The 25,916-nt window shown below is 30.4% G+C and overlaps 3 protein-coding genes and 2 pseudogenes across 3 annotated transcripts; 1 reads left to right on the top strand and 4 right to left on the bottom strand.

Annotated features, from left to right (window-relative positions):
• Positions 1 to 560: 560 nt before the first annotated feature.
• On the bottom strand, positions 561 to 9,500 carry LOC149890305 (poly(ADP-ribose) glycohydrolase-like). The gene is made up of 2 exons (XM_090084411.1): positions 9,366 to 9,500; positions 561 to 2,541 (listed from the first exon to the last, which is right to left on the bottom strand). The coding sequence occupies exons 1-2, from the start codon at positions 9,460 to 9,462 to the stop codon at positions 716 to 718; spliced, it is 1,923 nt and encodes a 640-aa protein (XP_089940537.1). The 5' UTR covers positions 9,463 to 9,500; the 3' UTR covers positions 561 to 715.
• LOC149890306 (uncharacterized) lies at positions 3,506 to 6,315 on the top strand (annotated as a pseudogene).
• Positions 9,366 to 10,979, bottom strand: LOC149890304 (ADP-ribosylation factor-related protein 1-like). The gene has a single exon (XM_090084412.1). It carries the CDS (start codon positions 10,939 to 10,941, stop codon positions 10,333 to 10,335), a length of 609 nt encoding a protein of 202 aa, XP_089940538.1. The 5' UTR covers positions 10,942 to 10,979; the 3' UTR covers positions 9,366 to 10,332.
• Positions 10,980 to 18,259: 7,280 nt separating this feature from the next.
• On the bottom strand, positions 18,260 to 21,049 carry LOC149890303 (uncharacterized). Its single transcript, XM_090085247.1, has 5 exons — positions 21,020 to 21,049; positions 19,498 to 19,572; positions 19,033 to 19,340; positions 18,484 to 18,723; positions 18,260 to 18,266 (listed from the first exon to the last, which is right to left on the bottom strand). Exons 1-5 carry the CDS (start codon positions 21,047 to 21,049, stop codon positions 18,260 to 18,262), a joined length of 660 nt encoding a protein of 219 aa, XP_089941373.1.
• A 2,452-nt stretch (positions 21,050 to 23,501) lies between these two features.
• On the bottom strand, positions 23,502 to 24,544 carry LOC149890302 (uncharacterized; annotated as a pseudogene).
• Positions 24,545 to 25,916: the final 1,372 nt, after the last annotated feature.

Raw genomic sequence — 25,916 nt, 5'->3', positions numbered from 1 at the left:
TTTATTACCTCAAATCCTCATGCACATTTCAAGGTTTTAGAGTTATAAGTAGAGGACAGTGATTTACCTTAGCCTATACAAAAAATCAATAAGAGTTTTTATTTTTTTAAAAGTTTAGATGTAAGAAAAATATCAAGGAAGTTGCTAATTAGTTAAAAATGCACATTTCAGCTAATATACACAGCACTCTGTGTCCACTTACATTTCCTCCATGTAAGTAGTAAAATAAACTTTAGGCCAAAAAAAAAAATTTTTATAATATTTTCATACTTATTACTATATTACAAGTATATAGTATTTATCATGAAAGTAGTAATAAATACTATATTACAAGTATATAGTGTTTATTATTAGGATTTATTACTATATTAAAAGTATATAGTATTTATTATGAAAGTAGTAAAACACTAATACATACCTATAATGGTAAATATAACTTATATTCATCAATATAGCTATAATTCTAGCCTTAGTGTTTAAGATTCAATACAAAACTAAAAACAACATTTTATTAATTTAAAAAATATAGAATATACACAATGTACAAGACAATAAGGGCAGGGAAGACATAACATAAAACAGATTACATAAAATCAAAAATATGTTGAGAAATTTTTTAGAAAAAGGGTAAATAAATAACTATCATGAGTTTTTTCATGAGTTATTTTTTCTAATGAAATGAATAGAAGCATACAGAAATTTTATGTCAACTTAGTCAGGGAGTGTCTACTGCATATTCAGGAGACATTGACTCCATGTCTTCTGGAATTTCACAAGGAATTCCTCTCATTTCTAAATTATCTTCTTCTCCAGAAAAAGTGATCTCCAAGCAAGAACTATTTTTAGAATCACATTTTACACAATCTTTTAAGAAAGGATAAAGCTCAATATGGGAATCTTTTAAGTTCTGTCCATAAAGCAAAAGCAAAGTCCACAAACGTCCCACAGTCAAAGAATTCTCTTGTATAAACTTATGCATTTCAATTAGTTCATTTGCAAATTTCTGATCTCCAAATGTGAAATAAACTATTTTTCTACCAGCATTTGAAGCTGCCATTAACTGCAGCAAAGCTTTTAGGTGGATATCACCACCAAAAGCACCACAACCCCAGTTTCCAGTTGCAATAGCAGGAAGTTCGTTTTTTAAAGCCTCTTTTTCTGAAAATCCACAAAATGCTTTATTTAACTCTCTTTTTAAGGAATTTTTTTTAAACTGATCAGAATAGCAGTGAAATACATGTGCATCAATTGCAAGAACTTGTGAATAGCGCCTTCCCCACCTGTCAGTTGGTGTGAGATCATGGAACCTGCTTTTAAACTTAAATGTTTGAGCATAGCCAGAATAAGAACTAAACCTTTCAACACCTGTTATAAGTAAACTTTCATTTGGTTCTAATTTCTCAGTGAAAAGCCTGGCTAGAATTAATTCTGGACAAATTAGAAAACGAATTTCCTCTTGAACACACCCTTCACCCACTACACCTCCACCTATCATTCGATTAGCAAAATCAACTTGAGTCAATTCATCTGCACTATCTTCAATAGTTCCTATAGAACTGACATGAATATCATAAAATAGAGAACTACAGTCCTTCCATACAGGTTCATCAATTTGTGAAAGAACTTTTCTTGTGTAGGTTACAGTTCCTGATGGAACTTCACTAATTACACAATTAAAATAATTTAAAATAGCCTTTAACTTTTCAGTTTTAACACAATTCACTACATCCTTAACACCACGAAACAACTTGCTAAAGTTAATATCAGGATATCCAAAACAGTCTGATGTCTTTAGTGAATTTCGTCGCGGATAAGTACAAAAAAATGCATTAGCAAGTAAACATGAGATTTGCTTTTGGGAAAATGTCAAACTTTGATTTCTACCTTTTTGTAAAAGCTTTGGCGACTGTGTAACTATATTTGGTAATTCCAAAGCTAATTTCACCATACTGGGCAGCAAATTGTTAAACAAAAACTCTCTTCTTTCATCATCAAGGTGTATATTGCAATAACTGTGCCAAGCTTCAAAATTCCACTTATTTTTGTAATGGTGATTATACTTCAAGATTGCTTCTTCAAGATCTTTTGATGTTTTGAACCCTTTTAACAGTGCTTCTTTAATCAAATCCCAACGCTTTTGAATCCTCTTGTCAGATGCCGGATATAGATTTTCATCTGAACAAGGCATTCGAACATGAGCTTTATCCCAAAAATCTTTATAATAATCAGGGTAAGGTTGTGGAGGCTTACAACCTAACAAAGGAAGGTGAAATAAAATTGAATGACTATCTGAAGGTTTTAGTTGGGGTAGAGGTCTACAACAAGAAGACATACGGTTGAAGGATTTTGGAATCTCAACTTTATTTAATTGTTCAATTTTATCTACTTCCTTGATAGCTTCATTACTGAAATCGACTAATATACTTGTAGTAGAAAGAACTTTTTCTGCTTCTGACTCTTGCAATGCTGATGACACAATATTAGACTTTTCATTTGAAAAATTCAGAGTTTCTTTGTATTCTTTGTTGTTTGTATCACCACCTAAAAAAAAAATAAACTTACATAATTAGCATTAACAAATTATAACGTGCATAAGTTATAAATATTATGATGATGTATTTTTTTTTATTTTCACAATTCATTTTTTTTGGCATCAAGGAGTGTTTCTTTTTTTATGCTCAAGGTAAAGAAAAATGTCAGATTGTAGGGAGAAATTTCTGAATGGATTAAAATCATGGAGCATAATTAAATAGTTTTATTAAGTTTTAGTGTTTTTTCATTTTAATTGTAAATGCTAATACATTGAAATAATTAAACACCATTCTGTAAATAACAAATATTATTATCATAAGTATAATATTATTATACTTTTTTTCAGAATGTCTTTTTTCCAACTTTCACTCTAAATATAAAAAAAACTTCCCAAGCAACAAACCAGTAAAAAACAAACTTATTTAAAGTTGTAATATAAAGTCGATAAAAAAAATTATTATTCAAACATATCAATATTTAATAGATTTGGCATAATGACTTCCTCATTTGAATTACATAATAAAACCCCTTTTTTAAAAATCAAAATTATTGTTGCTGTGATCTCCTTGGTTTGTATCTAAAGGAACAGAATAGATTTTGGTCATAATCTTGAGGAGCAGAACAGATTTCTGTAACATGACAGAGAATATTGTTTGACACTCCTCATCTTGCGTATGAGATATCCTTTAGTCCGTTTGGTGATACACTTATTATTGTTTAGATGTCATAACTATACACTACAATATACTTTATAAATAAATCATTTATTAGATAATAGACAGCCAAGTAGGTGAAATCTAGCATATAATCAAGAAAACACAGTGAGGATGGCATAAAAGTTTACATGATATCCATAATAAATTTATTCAGTAATGCTCTCAACAGCTTGGTTTGTTGCATGCAATAATTTGGCACATTTTATACAAGGATCTTACTTTAAAAACATAAAAATTCAACTCTGAACTTGAAAACCATGATCTCAACAACATTTGGTTCCAAAGACTGTCACACTGCACATGATACCATGGATTCTGGCAATAACAAGAACACGTTGGAAAACAGTTATTTCATGGTTTGGGCCAGTAAATTGGCAATCTGGGTCTAATGATATCATACCTCGAAATTTTTTATCTTTGAAGCTGTGTTAAGTCTAAAGTCTACATGGATAAATTGGCTACAAATTAGGAATTGGAAGTTAACATTATTTATGTCATTCACCAAACACCACTGGAAATGCTGGAGCCTGCTGCTGAAACTTATAAACTTATAATGTGAACCACAGTATTGGTCAACATTTAGAAAAAACAGTATTTAAAAAACAAATATCAAAACAGTTCTTTTGAATAAATATCATTTATAAATAGTTAAATTTTTCTTTTTATTGTTAAAAAAGTACCTCTAAAAGAATCATCCTTTACTTTTAATGTTATTATACCTCTATAAGCATTATACTTATTTTTATAACCCTAACTTTAATGGATTAAGCATTTAATGCACATTTTGATAATCCATCAAATAGACTGCTAAATACAAATGAAAAAAAATTAAAATATAAATGACTAAAAAACAAATAAAATAGACTGCTAAATGTAAATGAAAGAAATTGACTCATGGATTTAAACTGATTGGTTGAAACCATGCAATATAAGACAAATAAAAGGCCCATCCCATCAATAGTAATTCAACAGAAAATTAAAGGAAAGGTATGACCTTTAACTATTCGTAATGTCTTGAGTAATATTAACAACAAAACAATATAGAAATGAAGAAAAATTAGTAACAGATTTGCGATCCTAAATCTGAAGTGGCTACATGCAAATACACATGGATCCAATTTTATGGAACCATCAGTTATTTGTCTACAAGAAGACACAATACCACCTTACACATATTGAATTTGACCTAAATACAGTGCCAAAACCATGTTATCAATCTGAAGCAAATTGTTGAGTCTTGATGCTAGTATTAGTAAATCAACTGACCATTAAATTGATGATGGAATAGTTAGCTTGGAAAAAACTTGAGCTGAAATAATATAAGCTGCTATGGTTTGCCTACAAAAAAATATTAGGAACCAAGCACTAAATGTGTATTGGGTTTATGAATAAAAAGAAAGGTCTTTATTGGAGAAATAGCAATATAATTTCAAAGTTAGAAGATATTTAAAACAGCTGTAACACAACAGAGACTAAGTCTCAGATTTTACTGATTTTTAAACCATTTACAGATTTTAGTAAACTATGAACATCCTGAAAATTTTATCATCTAATTTGAATTGGTTCCTAAGATATAGCTATTTAAAGTTTGCCTCCAACCAACAAAAAACCGCCATTTTTAAAAATGGTTTTGGTCCTAGCTTCTGTTATATGTGTGTTGGAAAGCTGAAAATTTGTATGTGTGTTGGAAAGCTGAAAATTTGTACCTTTACGTATTTTAGGCCCACGAATCCAATGAAACAACTTAAAATATTTAAAAATGTACATAAAACCTAAAATTTAAATGTTTACCACAATTTTACTGGGGAGAATCGAACCACAAAAATGCCAATGTAGCTTGATTTTTTTTTTTTAAATTTTTTTTAGAATTTGTCCTGAATAGTTAAGTTATAGTTATTACAAAGAATTGGAGAGTGGTCTTTTCTAAAACAGAAATAAAAACATGATCAAATCTACCTAAACTTAGTGCTTAAAAACAGATATTTTGATAAATTAAACAAGAAAAAAAAGGTGCAATTGTTGTTTCTCACATTAACTAACTTCACATTCATATATTGCTAAATGCCAAACTTGCTATTTGCAGGAGCTAAAAAATAATTTAGGTAACAATGAATGTATTATACAGCCAGATTTTGTAGAGAACTATTGATAGTATAACAAAATTGATTTTGTTATACAGAATGAAATACAAAGTTATCATTGGAATAAACAACAATGTACACAACATCCTGTTGTTATATATTTAAAGGAAATTTCTGAAACAATTATTCAGCATAAGTCATTCTGCTTTTTAAGTGATGACAATGATCATGATACATGCTTTGTATATGAATTTCAGAAGAAAATTGTAGAGTACATTAAAGAACATTTAGTTGGTATCAATAAAATTTATTATTTTTCTGATGGATGTTTTGCTCGTTATAAAAACTATAAAAGCTTTATAAATCTATGCCACCATAAGGAAGATTTCAAGATTACAGCTGAATGGGTGTTTTTTGCAACCAGCCATGGAAAATCCACTTGTGATGGCATAGGTGGTACCGTTAAAAAAATAACAGCAAAAACAAGTTTACAAAGATCATTAGAAAACCAAATATTGACAGTTGATGATATGCTTGAGTTTTGCATCACCAATATAAACACAATCATATTTTATAAAATTACCAAAGAAACAGTTAGTTCAAGGCGACAGCAACTAAAGGAGCATTTTGAAACAGGATAAACTGTTCCAGGTACCAGATGTTATCATCATTACATACCCATTTCAAAATTTGAAATTAGTTTTAAAAGAACAAGCGAACATCAATGTGTTGACAGATTTATATTGTTAAAAGCAGTAATGTCTGATGTTGCAATTGTACTAAATCTAAATGATTTTGTTGCATGCAAGTACGATTCCTTTTGGTGGATAGTAATGGTTACAGAGATAGATATTACTACAAATGATATTCAAATTAAGTTTATGCACACTCACAGTCCTTTTCAAAACTTCATTTGGCCACAGATGGATGATATCTGTTGGGTACCATTCACTGATCTCTATAATAACTGGATAGCGCATCTCTAATATCAAAACTGACGCCAAAATCGCCATATTGGAAAGCCCCAGAACGCTGAAATCTGATATGTGCGATAAAGTGATAAAGCGATAAGCCAAAAAACAGAACTTAAAGCTTACGGGATTAAAATTTTTGGGGCTTTCCAATATGGCGATTTTGGCGTCAAAAAATAAGAAGTTCTGCTCGGAGTTGCGCTATCCAGTTATTATAGAGATCAGTGGTACCATTGTGAAGTTTATTGCAGTAATCTAAGTCCCAACAACAAAATCAGGGCGAACATATAGCATTGATGTGAATGATTATAACGCTATAACTAATAAACTTTAATTTTTTTGAGTTTCTAATTTTTAAATTTTGTATATTACTTTTGTTTCTTGAACTTCTTTTCAAGTGCTCTATTTGTTTTGGAGCCTTTTTTTTTTTTAAGTTTATTTGTCTTAGTTTGATAAATATGAAACTAATGTTTTATAAATAATAAATTTAAGTATATTTGAAGATGTTTTTATTTCTGCTTTAAGCCTGCAATCTGATTCTTTGTTACTCCAACTAAACTATTTAATACAACCTCTGAAAAAAAAAAAAAAAATTTGCGATATACATCTGCATTTATATAATCTCCCCCTTTGAAACAAAAATTTATAGGATCAGATTCTATAAAATTACAAAGAAAACAGAAACAGCTAGTCAACAACAACTAAAAGGACAGTTTGACGTTGCCAAAACAGTTTCAGTTACAAAACTGTCAAATTACACCTTTTTTTTCTCGTTTAATTTATCAAAATACCTGCTTTTAAGGTACAAATTTTCAGCTTTCCAACACACATATAACAGAAGCTAGGACCAAAACCATTTTTAAAAATGGCGGTTTTTTGTTGGTTGGAGGCAAACTTTAAATAGCTATATCTTAGGAACCAATTGAAATTAGATGATAAAATTTTCAGGATGTTCATAATTTACTAAAATCTGTAAATGGTTTAAAAATAAGCAAAATCTGAGACTTAGGGTTGCATTTTCAAAAAAAATTGGATGTCTTCACATGGAATTACCCATATGTGAGCCTTTGGTAAGACATTATCCTGTTGGAAAATGACTTAGAATAATGTGCTGCTTTACAAAACTTCATAGTCATGGAAAAGATTGAGATGATCTGATCAGGGATCAACACTTTTGGCTGTTTGAGATTCTTCCCTAATTGGAGGTTGCTGACCCTGTACTGTTGAAGGAATACAAAATAAAGGAATAGAGTTCCAAAGATGTGGCTGAACAAACTTTCACATAGCAAATGTAAAGAACTATGTGGTATAATATTGCAGATAAAATTTGAAAATTCACTTAAAGCATCATTTTGGCGTTAGTGGGACAATATTTACAATACAACAGATACTTCAAGTCATGAGGAAAGACATCAAAGTTTATGTTTGGCAGTGCCCTCAGTACAAGTCAATAGATTTAGCACCAAAAAAATGAAAACACTGAGAATTAGAAGTTCCAGACATATGGTATCACATCACTTACAATTTTACCTAATTCAATGGTTCACCCTACCTAACAAGTCATCTGCGGTCCCAGTTGATTTGCAGTGTGGAGAAAATTACCTTGTAAAGATAGCAGAAGGGTATCAACTCAATTGAGCACATTAATTTAGGGAGCATAACCCACCAGGAGCTTTTAATTGCTAATGTTAAGAGCCGCTCAGATTACACTCTTAAATGATGGAGATTGTGAAATGATTTTATATCAACTGATGATGGGACATTCACTGCTACAGCAAAATAAAATGAAGAGTACAGCTAGACTGAGAGACAGCAACAGCCTTATTATTTGCAGACTTAATTAAACAGCTTTATTAAACTAGATTATTTTACCAGGTTTTCCTTTAATGATAATCAGCAACAGGTAATAAGTTAACTCCATAATTCTCCAAGCACAATGGAACAAAGTTTTGTTAGGCTATTACCATCAGCAGAATAATACCATTATAGATGCCTTTTGGTTAATTTATACCAAAAATCCAACAATGTATAAACAAGCCAATAGAAGTTTCTTTGTTTCAGATAGATGAGGATAGCGGTCTCATGCAAGTCATAATTGATTTGTGAACTGGTTCAGGCTCATCAGTTTGACTTAGTAAATATCAATCGATTTTTAAGAACTTTTTTCCAAGAATTACAAATAGAAGATTCACATTAGTGCCATATGTTGTTTTGAGTTTGCAATGATTCTACCCAAACTTTATAACACTTTTGAACCTCTTGATATTTGTATCTTTTCTCAATTTTTTTTAAATATTTCATCTGAAACACATTAAAGTCAACCTTGTGTTTCTTTAATTGACTTTTTGGTCTCATTACCTTGCTTTAGTTTCTCAAGCATCTCAAATATACTTAGGCACTAGCCTTCAACTCTTAGAATATTGACTCTTTTGGGTTTTTTTGGTGTGCCAACATGGTGCTGTGAACATTCTTCAATTTCTAAGTGTTACAATTGCTCTACAGTGTAAATTGTTTGACTACTACTTCTTACAACTAAAAGGTTGCTTGATGTCCTTCTAAAATGTTATATTTTGGTCAGAAAAATTATACTTTACTTTTATATGACCCCATTTCAAGTTCATCAAGCTTATAGATCTTAACTTTGCACTCAAAAAACATAAAGACCAGAACATATAAATCTCTATTGACTTTCTAGCTTGTTTGTTCAGAATCAAATCTTCAGTTTTTTGAAGCCACTAAATGTTGTTTTAAATGAGCCTAATTTACTGAACCAAGAAATAATCTATCTTTTTATCTTAAGAAAAAAAAGTTATGAAGAAATAATCTATAAGAAATCCAAGAAATAATCTATCTTATTATCTTGAGAAAAAAGAATGTGAAAACTATATAAATAAAAAAAAGATCTGTTACAAAGGTAATTATAAAAAATTTAATTATAAATTAATTTTTTTTATTTAGTAATTCAAATTGGTTAACATTAGTCCTGTATAATTAAGCTATAGTTTTTAAAAAATTTTAAACTTATGTCTTAAATTCTTATAATTTAAAAAAAATGGCTAATCTACCTTCAAAAGACATTTTTTTTCTTTTAGAGAAGTAATCACCAATACTTATATGCTGCTTCTTTCTTTTTGCTGTACCAGCTGAGCCTTTTTCACTCATCGTTCATGTTGCTTTTTTAGCTAAGATATATACTAATAACAAAAAAATTACAATATAAACTTTTCTTAGGCTTCTAAAGCTCATTAAGAGCATTTTTTAAAGATTCTTAACAAAGTTTAAATTTATGGTATAAATTTTCCTAGATGAAAATTAGATGAAATTGTTTACTTTCTTTGACTTGTTCTTTGCAGCATTCTAATGTATTTCATTTTCCTAAGTAAAATTACAATGATTAAAAATTTAATCATTTTAATTTTAAATAGGAAAATTAGTGCACATATGAATAATGGGCTTAAATATAACAGTTGGTTTAAACATTTACTGGCAATATCTACTAAGTATGATGTAATGTTGCAAATAAACAAGACAAACACTATTTATTCAATGTGATGTTGCAAATAAACAAGGCAATCATTATAAACTCATTTTAAAAATTTGAATATTGCTTAAGACTTTGCTAGCTGCTATCTTATAGATGAAAAGAAAAGAGTCCAAGATAAGACTGAAAAAAGTTAAAGAATTCAGTTAAAAACTATGTAAATAAATTTTGAATAATAGATGAAAAGTAATTGATAATTTTGAGGAAACAAATCAGTATTTGGACATACATGTAATACATTACATATAGAAAAATTACAGGAAAAATCATAAAGAAAAGTCAAAAAACTGCTTCAAGCAAACTCATAGAAAATATGAATTCAATAAACATATGGTGCACAATTATATAACATAAGATAATCAAATCTTATAACACATTGAATCATGAGTAAACTCTCATTAACTGCAAAAGTTCACACTGTAAGCGTAACATATAAAAAAAAATAAAATAAAATAAAAATATTTTAAAGAACAATTGAATTCACACAAATTTTAAATTATGTCATTATGTTTTGGAGGGCGAAGGACATTTCTTTTAACAGATTTGAGCATCCATTCAATGCCCTCGGTTATGCCTTCTCCATTAAGTGCTGACACTTCGTGCAATATGCAATCTCTTCTACCAAGTTTTTGTGAACTTTGATTAAAAATATCTTTGATAGCTTCAGAGTTTATAGAACTTACTTTGTCTTTTTTGTTAGAAAGGACTAATAGTGGAACACCTTGCAACTGCTTATCAGATATAAGTGAAAAGAAACATTTGTATGACTCATCAAGCCGCTGTACATCAGAAGAGTCAATAACATAAATGACACCATGGCAGTCTGAAAAATATTTACTCCATAATGACTGAAGCTCTTCTTGACCTCCTAAATCCCATAGAACTAAGACAGCCGTTTTTAATACAATTTTCCCCATATTCATTCCAACAGTAGGTGCAATCTTTTCAAATGGAATTCCTTCATAATTGGAAAGAGAATACCTTCTTTTCAAATGCTCAAACAAAGTTGTTTTTCCAGCATTATCCAAACCAACTATTAGAATAAAATATTCATCTTTTTGAAATAGATATTTCCACAATCCTTGCAATAAGGAAAACATACAGATATAGTGTAAATCTAGGATATAGAGTTCATATGAATATATACACAACTTCTTAACAACAATAAAAGTAAAAAATGTAAAAAATTATATATAATAGAATAAGTTTATTAAGATTAATATAATAAATAATATTTTAAAAGTAAATTTCTCATAAAAAAGATCATTAATAAGCTAATATGATTAAGCAATAAGGAAATTATATATATATATATATATATGTATATATATATGTATATATATATATATATATATATATATATATATATATATATATATATATATATATATATATATATATATATATATATATATATATATATATATATATATATATATATATATATATATATATATGGAATTTGGATATCAAATATATGGCGAATATATCTACGCTGGTCCCTGAAGTTCCCGCAAACTTCGGCCAAAAGTCGTGTCAATAATAATGCCGATTCAACCCGGGTTGCTCATTGAATAGCCTCTCTTACTGACACATTCCAAAAAGAGAGAAGATTTCTGATTGTTCGAAGGATAGGAATTTTTGGCAGAGGTTTGTTCTTTTTTCAACAACCTTGATACACAGACGCACATTTTTTGGACGGTAATGAGCATTAAGGAAATTCCATTTTTATCATTTAAAATTGGTATAGATGAAAAAAAACTCTGTGACAAATATTGATTTAATTAATTTTTAATTTAAAATAAAAACTGATTTTTGCAAGTTCTTTATAGTGCTTTTTTCTGTTAAAAAAGAAACCTTTAAAATTAAACTAATTACGTTTATAGCGCGCAATACGTAATTGTAAAACAATGAGCTTAAAGTATAGTAAGCAAACCAACATAATGGTATTAACTTTTTTATATATAAAACGTTCAATTTTATAATATATTGTCAACAAAATTTATAATATATTCAACAGATAACAATAACTGAATTATATCTTTGTTAGTGTTTTTATATTGAGTAACTCATTAAGTTTAGTAATTATTGCCATACTCATTAATAATATTATGTAATAAAACTATTAAAATATTATCTAATGATATTATTAAAATTATTTACTTTTAAAATTATTTATTTAAAAAAAAATAAGTTTAATGCATTTGTGATGAAAAAATAAAGGTGTTTTTATAGCTTATAATTTTTAGATTATGTTAAAATTTAATTGATGATTACCAAAAATTTACAGTTTTTTTTAAAAAAAATTTAGATACCAGTAAATGAAGGGAAGTACTTAAAAAGAAAGAGCTAAAAAAAGTTGGAAAAGTGCCATTTTAGATAAAAATAAGAATTAAACATAGAGAGAAACCAAGTAAATGGAACACTGAGCAAACAAAAGTCTTGTGTTGAAAGTCTTGACAAATCGAATTTAGAGATCAGTAAAAGACCTTTATAAGTATAAAAGTTCTTTATCATTTTTTCATTTTATTTTTTTGCTGATCTTTTTACTTTAGCTTTTATTCTTCTTTTTAGTAATTTTAAATATTTAAATGAATATTTAAAAGGTTTTTAAATTCTTGGTTTTTATAGTATTTTGTACTAGTACTTAAGTACTCCTCCTTTACTGGTCTTTAACTTAAGTTAATTAGCTGTATTTGGTTAACAGACTTTATAGTGTAAGTAACCTCTGTAGTTTAAATCTGTTTCATTTTCATTTAGTATGATAATGAATCTTCTGATGACAATTCTGATGATGATGGTAATAATATTGAAAACAGCCATGATCCAGAGTTTTATGAAGAAACACCTATTTCATACAATTACAAACTTAATTTGCAAAAAGTAGCAATACGTTATGAAATTAAGAATAATGCTACTGCTCATTTAGCTACTGGATTTCTCACTGACTATGGCATAGTAAGAGCTACTGATAGAGCTAATATTATTGAAGAAAAGAAAGGTTTTAATAAGAAGTTTCAAATGGAAGAACATCTTGGCATCAAACATAAGAAAAAGGTTTTTCAATTAAAAGTTATTGGAATTGATGATAAAAAAGACAAAGAAATGCTTGTTCACAAAATTGCTTGTAAAAATGGAAAGCAAACTAATAATAGTACCAGGAATTGAAAAAGAAAAACATCTTAGATTTACTATAGAAAGTAGAATAAAGGCAAAAAATTATTTAATGTCTAAAGTTATAATGAATTGAACTGGAGTTATTAAAGCCAATCTAACTAAAGAAGTTCTAGAAGAGTTTAACAGACATTGGTCATTGTTCAGCTAGAAAAAGTGTAAGTAGAAAACTACATTTAGTAGAATGTCAACTCCACCAAAATGAGTTACCATTAAGACAAGTAGTTGTTATATTTGATGGAAAAACAAATGATCAAAAAAAATATAAAGGTGTAATTTGTTCATCTGTTTCAGAAGATTCCATATAAGAACTTTTTATAATAATTTTTTTGATAACAAAGTTAGAAATTCAATCCTTTGTTGATGAAACTGTTATTTCTGATTTAAATAATGATCAAGGAAAACTATATGAAGTATTATGTATAAACTAAGGAAACTTAGCTTGTACTATACCAACAGTATGTCGGTATAAGTACAAGCTAAGTTTCCAAAAAAAATATGCTATTACAAAATCTGGACTTGTAAACCATGCAAGATGGTTGACACTTGCATTAAGTATTATGTATAAATATATTAGAGAGGAAAATCCATCTTTAGAGTTGGTTATGATAACAAAGTATATAGTTTTATATATTTTCCATTTTGAGTTACTTTAAAAAGGTCAGGTCATTATAAAGGTTCAGCAATAATTCTTTTCAAGATAAATGAGCTGACTAAACTCCAAGTTGAAAAGATACAAGAAGTTTTCTTTAGAAACTTAGTTTGTAATTTGTTTTGCTGTTTACAGGAAAACTTTTGCAGAGAGAACAATGGGGAAGGGGCTGAAGAGGATAACTTCTTTGCCAAAAAGATAACGAGGAAGGGGCTGATTTGTTAAAATTGCTGATTTCTCAGGGAGAATTTTTTATTTCTTGTTTTTCTAAAGAAAAAAAAAAAGCCGCTTAATTTTTTTAGGGCGCTTTCTTTCTTTGGTTTGGGGGCGCTTTAAACCATGTATGGGAATGGTACCACAAGTCCAAATGCTGCCCTTCCCTCTAAAAAGATACCTCGAAATAAAACAATTGTTTTGTATATTGATAATTATTAATTTGTAAAACTGACGTTTTGATCTTATGATTTTATGTCTTATGGCCCCTAATATTGATATTTTAAACATACTAATCAGGTGTTTTGTCTGAGGGGTGGTGTATTCAGTTCACCCCTAAATTCTATATATTGTATTTATGAGTCAGTTTTAAAAACAAGTAACATTTAACTAAAGCTTTTTTTATTTGCACAGTAATCCTCAGTTTGTCAGTTTTTTGTTTCTTTAATATTGAAGCCCAAATCAGTGTTAAGTTTTTTTGAATAAATTTTTTTTGAAATTGTGATTGGTTTTGCACATAAACTCTTCCACACCCATACAAAATTTTGTTTTCAAATATTTTTTCTCCATGGAATTGCCCTAATGAACATAAGACTTCATATTACGCCTTTAACCAGTGGTGGATACAAAAGAGGGGGGAGAGTGAAAAGGGTAATACGTGTCCAATGGCTAAGTTTAAGATCATTTAACATTGTTTATCGCTGAGGTTAGTAATCACTTCTAATGCAAGAGTTTGCTTTACAAGGGAAATATTTAAGGGAAAGGTGCTATCTAAAGTGTCTTTAACTTTTTTGATCCTTAAAACATTTGACTTTTTTTAAAGTGTACTTCATGCAGAGACTAACAATTGAGCATGATGTTCAACACCTAGTTCTTATATTTTTTTCTCTTTTGCTTTGCTCTTCAAAAACGACCCATTGTTTATGGGGTTTTCCAGAACCAAAATGGCTACTTTTATTGGTTATAAGTTTTTCTTGAAGCCATTGGTATTCTTTTTCTATAAAAGAATCACAATTTATACCACATTGTTTTAGTTTTTTCTTCACTTTTGAGATAAATGTAGCTAAAGTGGCCTTTAATATACTTATGTTCTCTTTGCTAATTTCTTCAGTTTTATTTGATTTTGTTAAGTTAATCCTTCCATAATTCTAATTTATCCACTCCTAATTCACATATATTCGGGAAAAGATTTAATCTTTTTATTGTTATTGTTTTTAGGAATCGCCAAGTTAATAAAACTGATAATATATTAGAAACATTTTGTTTACTTTACATAATTTTCACTTTAAACAGTTTAACATCTTTGACAATTATCACATTACGAATAATGTTACTTGTATATTACAGGAAATACTGAAGTTGTTAAGTAATGCTATTTCAAATATCTAGTACTTCTCGAAAAATAAATCACTATTCAAAATAAAAACATTTTAACAAAGTTCTAAGTAGCATATGATGAAAAAATATGTTCCTTGAAACTATATTTGATATGTTAAAACAACTCATACAAGTAAAAAAAACTCAAATTCAAGAAATACAAATGTCAATGAGTCCATAAAAACCTTGTTTTCCGCCATATTCATTTGTTTTGATATAATAAACCAATGTTAAAAAATGGCGGAAGACAAGGTTTTTATGGTTTAATTGACATTTGTATTTCTTCAATAACTCCCTATACCGCAGGTGACCGCAGCTATCCCTTTATATTTTAAAAATGAGAGTGTTAATTAACTGAAAAAAAAAATTATCTCCTTGGAACTCGGTAAAACATTTTTTTTAGCTGGTATTTAAAACAAAAATGTATGCATATGTTCTATATTATTTTAGAAAATTCTTCTAATTTGAACAAAAAAAATCAGATTGCAATTTTTTTATTCAATATATTTGAAATATATAGAGTTAAAAGATTATCTTAAAAGTAAATATAGACGTTAATTTAGATTAAAAGTTCTCCATTTTTACTAAACAAAAATCTCTCTTTTTTTAGATTTCTTTGAAAATAATATTAAAATTTTTAACTTCTTTTAACCATAAAATGTAAAAACAGTTTTTACTTTTCAAATAAATGATCATTGTAATTGAATATTATTTAAAAAAGGGCACTATATTTGCAAAAAAGTTGTCAGGGTTTTATTGTCATTTTTTTTGTTGTTTTGAGCCACTGTGCGTCTTTTATAGGGCTGCTAGCTCGAACTAAGGGTCTGCGTATCGTTATTATTTTGAACCGATAACGATATAAAATGATAACGATATCAAACGATATGAGTTTGCCTATGAAACGATAACTTATCGTTTGAAACGATAACCAAACGATAACTTATCGGTTGAATCGATATTATCGGCTTTTTTTATCGGTTTATCGGAATACATAAAAATAACGAGAATACCGATATTTATCGGTATAATAACGATATTTTTTACAATATTCCAATTTTTTTTTTTTAAAATGCCACATTTTAGTTCAAATATATTATAAATCTTCAAGTCGAGTCAAGATGTCGTTTCACCTCTTTGATTAACGTTAATATCATTTGTGATACAAATGTATTTATATTATGGTTTTTTTGTAAATGAAATAAATAAATATAAATGGGTTATTTTGATTACCATAATGGCTGACTGTTAAAACTTTGGAAGAAAAAAAGCCAAAAGTTATGCGTTTTAATTTTGAAAATATACATATTTAGCACTTAGTTCAGATTTTTCTGACAAAATATATTGTGTTTACTAATGCATATGATTGATTAAATGTAAAAAAATCAGGAGTGGGGAGAGTTTCAACCTGGCGGTCTATTTGGAGAACAGTGTTGCTTCACTTTTTCAAACGAGAGTAACCAATAAATACCGATATGAAACGATATGAAACAATACATTGTTCTATTTCATAATTTATTTAACTTAAGGAAATATAAATTCATAATAAATTTCTGAATTTTTGCTTCTGTTTAAAGTTCCGAACTAATAATTGTCTTCAACTGTCAGATCAACCACATTTGGAGTACTGGCACGAGAGGCAGAAAGAGACGGAGAGGCATGTCCTTCAACGGCAGCAGCTTTATCGGCTTGTTCTTCAGCAGAAATTAGCAACGATTGCTTGATCTTAACTTTGACATAGTTTTGCTGGATATACAGGAGTTTCTCTACTTGTTCTGGTTGCAACTTGGTTCGTTTGTAGGAGATAATAGCACCTCCAGCACTAAAAGCTCTCTCTGACGAAGCACTAGATGCAGGCACACAAAGCCATTTTCATGCAGATTCTGCCAACAATGGAAACTTGTGTTTGTTGGTCCTCCAGATGTCCAAGACATCCAATCCAGTTACTGCAGGTACCTTGAGGTACATTTCCCATTCAATAGTAATGGAAGACTGATCAACTGGGGCGGAGGTAACTCTAACTAGGACGTCACTAGCCAAATCAAAGAAAGGGTCGTCATCAGGTTGGGAACCTTGAGATCTTGCCTCTTCTAGCTGCCTGGCTTCCATCTCTTATGATGCCTGGATCCATTCTTGATGGTTCTGAGATTTTGTAATAAGAGCATCATAGGCCTCATCAAATCCACCAATCTTTTTCAAAGCCTGGTCCTTGTACAGAGGATTCAGTAAGTTGGCGACTGAATAGTGCAAGTTGGTTGCTCCAGAATCTGGAAACCGGAAATCAATGGCTTTAACTAGTTTTTGGTAAAACATCTCAGCAGTAGGAGACAGGCCACCACGAATAGCTTGCAGAAGTCGGTATTTCAATCCATACAGATGAGAGATAACTCTGTGAATGGAGACTTTCTTGTCAGCAGAGAAGCTTTCCGAAATTTCCGAGATTTTCCTTAAAATTGGCAAAATTTCGTCAAAGAGGTCAAACTCATCCTCACTGAGAATAGCGGGTGCAAATTTGTTAGGGTCAGAACCTGGATTATCCCTGATTGAGCTCAAAGGTCTTCTCATCCTTACAATACTGTCAATCATCATTAATGTGGAGTTCCAGCGGGTTTTGACAGGCGAGATAATTTTCACATACTTTAATTCCTCCTTGTCAACTGTGTCGTTATCATCCTACATGTTTTGAATCTCCTTCTTGATTCGCTGTTCTGACAAACAGGACTTGTGGCATAGAGATGACAGTTCTGTGGCTTTTTTAATGGCTGACACCATATCCAAACCTTCAACTGACTTGGCAACTAAGTTCAAAAGGTGATCAGCACAGAGCAGAGACTCGTCAACAAACTTGCATTTAGGGATGGCTGCCCTCAGGTTGGAAGCTGAGTCATAAACACAAACAACATAGCTGTGTCCGACATTTCCGGGAATATCTGAGACATTTATAAAAAAAAAAAAAAAATTAATAAGTATAAATATTATGTAAATTAAAATTTACATGTAACAATTTAATACCTTTAGTTATAATATTATATTATAAAATTATAATTAAAGATATAAAAAATATTACATGTAATGGGTAATATCGCTAATATGTTAAATTGTATAAAAATTTGTAAAACAACAAATCAACAAGTATTACGTAATTAGCTTACTTAGTAATAGTAAGTTAAAGTATTAGTATAAGTACTACTATACTAAGTTAAAAAAACTTTTATAAAAAGTTATTTACTGATCCAGTCTGTTTGCAATAGCTTCTGCAGTATGGCGTACAGAAAAGGGTGACACACCAATTACAAACATCCGGTGGTTGAAGTCTTCATTGATGAAGTGGAGGGTGATGGCTTGATAGGCGTCATTATTCCGACTTTGCCACATGTCAGAAGAAATGGCGAATCCAGGACTTTTTGGCAAATCTTTCTCCAGAACTTGATCCACTGCTGCTTTCACGTTTTTGTAAACTAATGGCAACCTAAAAGAAGAAAAAACAAATAAAAAACTGTTGTTTATATTAATTATAAATGGCGCGGACAGGTCTAGAAACTAATAATTTTAAAATTAAAAAGGGAGGTACTAACTTACTAAAAAATAACAATAATGTAATAATGGCGTCATGGGACTTACGGCGTTATTTTCATTGCAATTAAGATTAAGGGGTTTGAAATTTTAAGTTTGATTTAAAACTCATACAAATTCTTTAAATTTGTTTCCCTCTTAAACCCAATGAAACCATCCCAAAATTTTTCATTTAACCAAAAGTACAATAAACTATATATCTTACTTATAACGTGAGTATGTTGTGGCAGATTTGATCAGCATCTTTGGGTTGAAATAAGCAATCAGATCCTGGAAGCCTTTATGCCCAACAAGACTAAATGGTAAGTTGCATCTGGCTAAGAAATTTGCAATTTCCAAATCACCTCGGAGTTGATCTCTATCTTGTGGTTTGTATTTTAACCAAGCATCAATCTTTTTGTTCTGATTGCCCTTTGATGGACTGCCCAGTTTTCTTGACTTTACTCTTCTGTCCATGACCAGAGGAACTTTGTCTCCATGATCATTTTCATAGGACTCATCCTCGTCGTAAATCTGTAAAATGAAAAAAAAGTTGTAAAATTTTTAAATTACAATGTACACACTGTAAAGCGGCTAAAGCCTGCAATACAATGTAGAATTTAAACTTTGAACATTATAAATATAGAAATACTCAATTTAAAACTTTTTTTTCACAACTGTCATATAATACCTGTTCAAACTCATTAAAAGCAACATCAGCCTTCCTCTTCTTCTCTGACTTGTCTAGTTCAATCTGGGCAACTGACTTATAAGTTCAAACTTCTAAACTAAATAAGAAAAAGAATCTTTTACTTCACAAAAAAAACAATTTTATCTGGACAATAATGCTGTCCAACTAGTCACTTTGACTCCCTCTCGAAAACTAGCCTTTTCCCAAAAAATAGGAAAGCTTTTAACAATAAAATTTCTATCGGACATTTTAAATAACTGTTATTTCAAATTTTACAACAATATCAAGTTATTAAAATAATATTTCAAAAATTTATCTTTTCTTATACTACTTTGAACAACCTGTAGCGATGATAATTTTTGTTATCTAAGTTTAACCATATTTCACTTAAAAAGTTTAATAACAAAGTAAAAATAGACATTTCATACATACTGCTATATTGTAACAAATAAAATAAAACAAAATTTATCATATCTTACCTTCAAAATTGATTAAATTTCAATGTTTTTTGTGACTTCCCTGAGACACTAAAGAGTCAATGTTTTCTTTTTGATCTTGATATTATTTTTCCCATCTGACTGCGAATCATACAGTTTACAAACTACAATCCGTTTTTATACAGTCTTTCAACCGCGCCATTTCGACACATTAAATACATTAAGACATTACATGCGTTAACACCGACACACTTTATTACCTTAAATACATTAACACGTTAATTGCATATTGAAGACGATATTCCCGACATTTTTGACTTTAGTTGATCAACAAAGTTTTTACCTGACATCCGACTTAATTGGTCTGGAAGGATCAATGATATCTATTAACTAGATGTCTAACTTGCGCTTCCGCAGTGAAGCAAATTTTTTGCCAACCAGGTTTGTTTTGCCAGACTGAAATGACCCAATGATAAATCAAAGCAAAACAAAACTGAAGTATTGCCAGTTTAAATAAAATGGATACTGGCATTAGAAACTTGCTTCACTTTTTCTTACGGAATTTTTGTGAAGTTAGACATCTAGAAAATATATGCAATTGGGAAGGATTAACTTGTAAAACCGGTAAAGATAGGCAAAACGACATCTTGACTCGACTTGAAGATTTATAATATATTTGAACTAAAATGTGGCATTTAAAAAAAAAAAATTTGAATATTGTAAAAAATATCGTTATTATACCGATATCGGTATTCTCGTTATTTTTATGTATTCCGATAAACCGATAAAAAAAAAGCCGATATTATCGTTTCAACCTATAAAATATCGTTTAGTTATCGGTTCAAACGATAACTAAATCGATATTATCGTTTCATTGACAAACTCATATCGTTTGATATCGTTATCGTTTCATATCGTTATCGGTTCAAAATAATAACGATACGCAGACCCTTAGCTCGAACATGTTCAAGCTCGAACGTTCGAACTTTACGCCAAAGTTTTAACGTTCAGAGAGCTTATTCACTAAACTTTCGTAACTTTTGCGCAGCTCAGCTAAGGTTACGGAAATCGTAAGTTCATGTTACTATTTGGTATTCACTAATGTTTCGCAGCATTTCCGTAAAGTTAGAGTTGCGCATAAGTTGCGCTGAACTTACGCAAAAACTTACGCAAAAAAAAAGTTTAGTGAATAAGCTCCCAGGTTCGAACTTTTTTCGCTTAAAAGTTCGAACTTTCAGAAGAAATGCCTAAAAAATTAAAACATTAAGTAAAAATAAAACATGGCTACTTTCAAAAACGTTAGCACATCCAGAAGATCTGAGGTTTGGGATTATTTTGAATTTTCCCAAGAGCTGCAACAAGCCAAATGTAAAATTTGTAAAGTTTTATTAAAAACTCATGACTCAACAATAAGCACTATTACAAGACACTTAAAAACCAAACATAAAATTGACATTTTTAAACGTAATACCTTGGCCTCTGAGGCTGTCGAAATAAGTCATGTTCCTAAAATACCAAGAATTGAAAACTTTTTTATTTCTGGGATTAAAACTTTACCTGAAATCTTGAGCAGATTGACTGCTATTGATGGAATAAGTTTTACAACCATTGCTAATAGTGTAGTTTTGCGATCAGCATTTCGTGCTCAAGGATATAGTTTGCCCAAAAGTTATCAAACTGTTTGTGATTTAGTGATGAAATACTTTGAAATAATTAAAAAACAAGTAATTGCTTCATTACAAAAAGTCATTTTAACTGATGGCAAATTTAGCCTAACATTTGACGAGTACACATCAGTTAAAAAAAGGAAATTCATAAATTTGAATACTCATTATAACGGAGGATTTAAATCTCTTGGAATGTTAAGGGTGCATGGCACAATGCCAGCATCGAAAGCCATTGAACTAATGAATAATTAATTCATTTTGTTTAAACTTAGACAAAGGTATTGTTGCCTTTGTTACAGATGGAGCAGTTTGATGAAAAAAATTGGCTATGACACTAAACCAGAACATTAAATATGTTACAATCATGCTATCCATTTATGCGTAATTGATGTGCTTTTTTTAAAAAAAGTGCCGCACTACCAAACGATAATTTTGACAATTAACCTGTTGATACCATTGAATTTGGTAATAACAATGAAGTTAATGAAACCATTGAAGTTGGTGATACTATTGAAGTTAATGATTCAGTTGAAGATGTTAAAGAAGATTATGATAGTGATAGTGAGGAAGAAGATGAAAATTCCATTGATTATGTTGATTTCAAACATCTACTGAAAATTTGGTACCCTCATTCAAAACTTAATTTCAAGAACCGGTGACCTAAATTCGAAAATTAGTACAAATGTTTCGTAGATCCCCTGTAAAAAAGAATGACGATCTTCAGCTAAATATTGTTAAAGCATTTGGAAAAGAGAAAGCTTTGATTTGTGACTCCAGGACAAGGTGTAGCACCACAATTGTTATGTTAGAACGGTTTTTGGAAGTCCAAAAAGAAACAAAAATAGCTTTAATTAGCAAAAACACCGATTTTCCTCTTTCTAATAATGAACTTGATAAAATTAATAACCTTTGTGTTGCCCTAAAGTCGCTCAAACTAGCTATTGAAGCCCTTTCCAAACGTTATGCTGATTTATTGTCTTTTGAAATTATAATTCAATTTATCCGGAAAAAATTGGATGAAGCCAACACGCCAATTAGTCAACTTGTAAAACAGCAATTTGCAAAAAGAAGGTCGCAATAATAAACAGTTTTGTTTTTATAAGTAAACAGTTTTATTAATGGATAAATAAACGGTTTTGTATTCAACTGATACTCTTTTATTTTGCGTGTTTTAGTACATTAAAAAAAGTTCGAAAATGTTCACACTTTTTCCCCAAATAGTTCGAACATGTTCAAGTTCAAACATGTTCAACTTCGAACTTCTAAAAAAAAAGTTCGAATTGCCAACCCTAGTCATTTCTGGCTGGGAAAAGAAACTTAGTTGGCAAAAAAAATTTTTCACTGCGAAAGAGCGAGTTTAGATATCTAGTTAATATAATTGATCCGTCTCGTAACGTTTCATAATTATCCGGGACAGAATTTTTAAATTCCGAGACAAAACTTATGTCACGATTTATTCCGGGACAACCTTTTCCTTTGTCTCGTTATTTTTTTCCGGGAAATTTCTCGTCTCGTTACGCTTGTCCCGGTTTTACCAACACATTCAACTAATAGACACCAGATAATCGGTATCGTATAAGTCGATACCGAAAAGAATGGTCTCGTATCGCGTGGTATCGCTTATATACTAATGTCGATACTATCAGTATCGGTTCGATACCACTCGATACCGAGAAGGAAGGTCTCGTCTCGTGTGGTATCGCTTATGTTCCAATGTCGATACTATCAGTATCGCTTCGATACCAAACGATACCGATAATAAAAAGAATCGTATAGTATCGCATGGTCTCGAATCGAGACTCAATAAAACAAAAAAACAAAAAATTAAAATGTGACTTATTGAATTTTTTATAAACTAAATACAAATACAATTGCTTTTTAGAGATTTAGTTATTGTTTTTTAATAATCTACAATACTTTGGCTACCGTCCATTCGTTGTTTTTTCCTTTGCCAAACTTTCGTTGGTATTTTAGGATTTTCTTCTATTAATATTGGCAAAGATAAGTCTGATTCATGTTCTATATCACTTTAATTTTCTTGTTCGATGGGCCATTTTTTAATGTAATTTTCAAGAGCGGAATAGTTCTGCATTATAAATACGAGCTTATCTGCCTTGTCACTATCGAGATTGTATCTACGATCAGTGATGACAAGGCCAGAAGCAGAAAATGCTCTTTCAGATGATGCAGAGGTTGATGGAGTTGCCAACCAAGACCTTGCAACACCCGAAAGGATAGGAAGTTCCGCTGCATGCTGCTTCCACCATTCTAAGGTGTCAGTTTTTCCTGCATTTTTGGATCTTATTGTTTTTTGGTATTTTTCCATTTCAAGTTTAATAGGAGGGTTTTCGTGTATATGATGTGAATTAGTATCTTCCTTATACTTTGCTAAAATAATATTGTACTCATTTTCCTCCCAACCTTGTGCATTATCAGCAACGGAATCGTTACTACCGTTGTTATTACTGGAGCTTGAGACAGACAATGAAGAATTCTCAAAGTATTCTTTGGTTGTGGGATGGTTTTCAACCAGTTTTTGAATATTTTCATCGTCAACATCAAGAAGATGTCCACGAAAAAATGGATGAAGGTAATGTCCTAGTGCAAATGCGGGTAATTTACGGCCTTTGTCTGGGAATCTCTTATTTAGTTCTGATAATAAGTCCTGCAAGAATTTTTCTACTAATTTGTTGTTTCCATGAGTAACATAATTATTTTTTTCTTTCTCGATGAAGTTGATGAGTGCTGTTACTTTCCACAGTGACATGCCAATTCGGATCTCTGTGTCAGAAAATAAAAAAACTGATAATTCTTTAACAGATTTAAGCACTGGAAGTAGAGTAGGAACTGTTCATCTGAAGGTACGGTTTTCTTCCAATCATCACCTTCTGTACCGCGTAAGTATATGAGTGGAACCTTCAGTCGAAGCATGACGTACAGCATATCATAATGGCTGTTCCATCTCGTGGTTACTGTGGAGGGTATTGTGAGATAACTCACATCTAACCTAGAACAAACATCTTTCAACGAAGCACTGAAGGCTGTCGATTCATGAAGCCTGGTAGTAAGTGAGCTGGCTTTAAGAAAAGCATCTTTCAGTTCCGGGGTACCCTCAACTGTTCTTTGAAGTGCAGTGTTAAGTTTGTGATCATTGCATGTAACAGAACCTTCTTCTTTAGTTATTAAAGACACACTGTTGTTTAGAGCACATGCCATATTTGATGCCTGATCAATAACACACAGTTTATTGGGTATTTTTTTTAATGATTAAGGTATGAGAGTGTGTTATCAAGTGCTTTTGCAATGTTGATACCAGTGTGTCGCTCTTTGAATAGGCACACTTCTAATGTAAATTTCTTTAGGGCAAAGTCTGGCGAGATATAATGTAATGTCACGGACATGTATGAATCATTTGCCCTTGATGTCCAGTGGTCGGTGGTTATGGCAACCTGATTAAAATCTATAAGCTCTTTTTCCATAACTTCATGCATTACTACCTTCAGTGTGATTTTTTTTTTGAGAAAGTTGTTGAATGTTTTATTGTGGCATTTGGTAATATTTTGTTCATAAACCTCTTAAAATTTTCAGAATCAGCAAACCTGAACGGCAAGCACTCAGTAGCAATCAAAGTAATGATGTTATGATCAACTTCTAATTGACGCCGATCTTGAAGTGGCCACTTTTTTGTAACCGCCTTCTTCGGGAGAGTGAGAGTTTTGAAGGTTACATCTTTTGCGGATCCAGAAGCACCTGCCTCGATTACTTTTAGTTCTTCATCTACTTGTGACCTCCGCTCATCTTCTTTTTTTTGAAGTTCGATGAATAACTTCCTATGTTGTGTTTGAATATGCTTTTGCAAGCCAGTAGTATTTGCTTGCTTTGTTGCAAGCTTATTTCCGCAAGTTTTACACAGAGCAGATTCTCCTGAAAATGTAAAATACAGTTTAATAACAAATAAAAAAGTTTTACTTTTTTATTTGTTATTTTATTTTATTTTTGTTAAAAACAACAGAGCCGGGACGCTTCGAACTCACTTGGGACCTGAGGCAAAATTAAGTTTTGGGGGCATTTACTGTAAATTTTACCTCTAAAAAATGTCAAAAGAGTTAAATAATTTCAGAAATATTTTTACCAAAAAAAGACCCTTTGATAGGCGTGAATTTAATTTTTTTTTTTTACAATTAGTATGAAACAAAAACAAATTCAGAGTGGGCCGGCATACAACCTGGCCATCAATTTAGCGCATTGTGCTTTGCAATTTATGAATTATTGCTCCACCAATTAAATTAATTTTTTTTAAAATCTTAATAGTTAA

Source organism: Hydra viridissima, unplaced genomic scaffold (assembly GCF_058129835.1).
Source record: "Hydra viridissima isolate aposymbiotic clone 2 unplaced genomic scaffold, HvirCarnegie_v1 scaffold_4, whole genome shotgun sequence".
Classification (NCBI taxonomy): domain Eukaryota; kingdom Metazoa; phylum Cnidaria; class Hydrozoa; order Anthoathecata; family Hydridae; genus Hydra; species Hydra viridissima.
The sequence above is the reverse complement of the archived record's forward strand: the minus strand, read 5'-3'. Positions and strand labels throughout refer to the sequence as shown.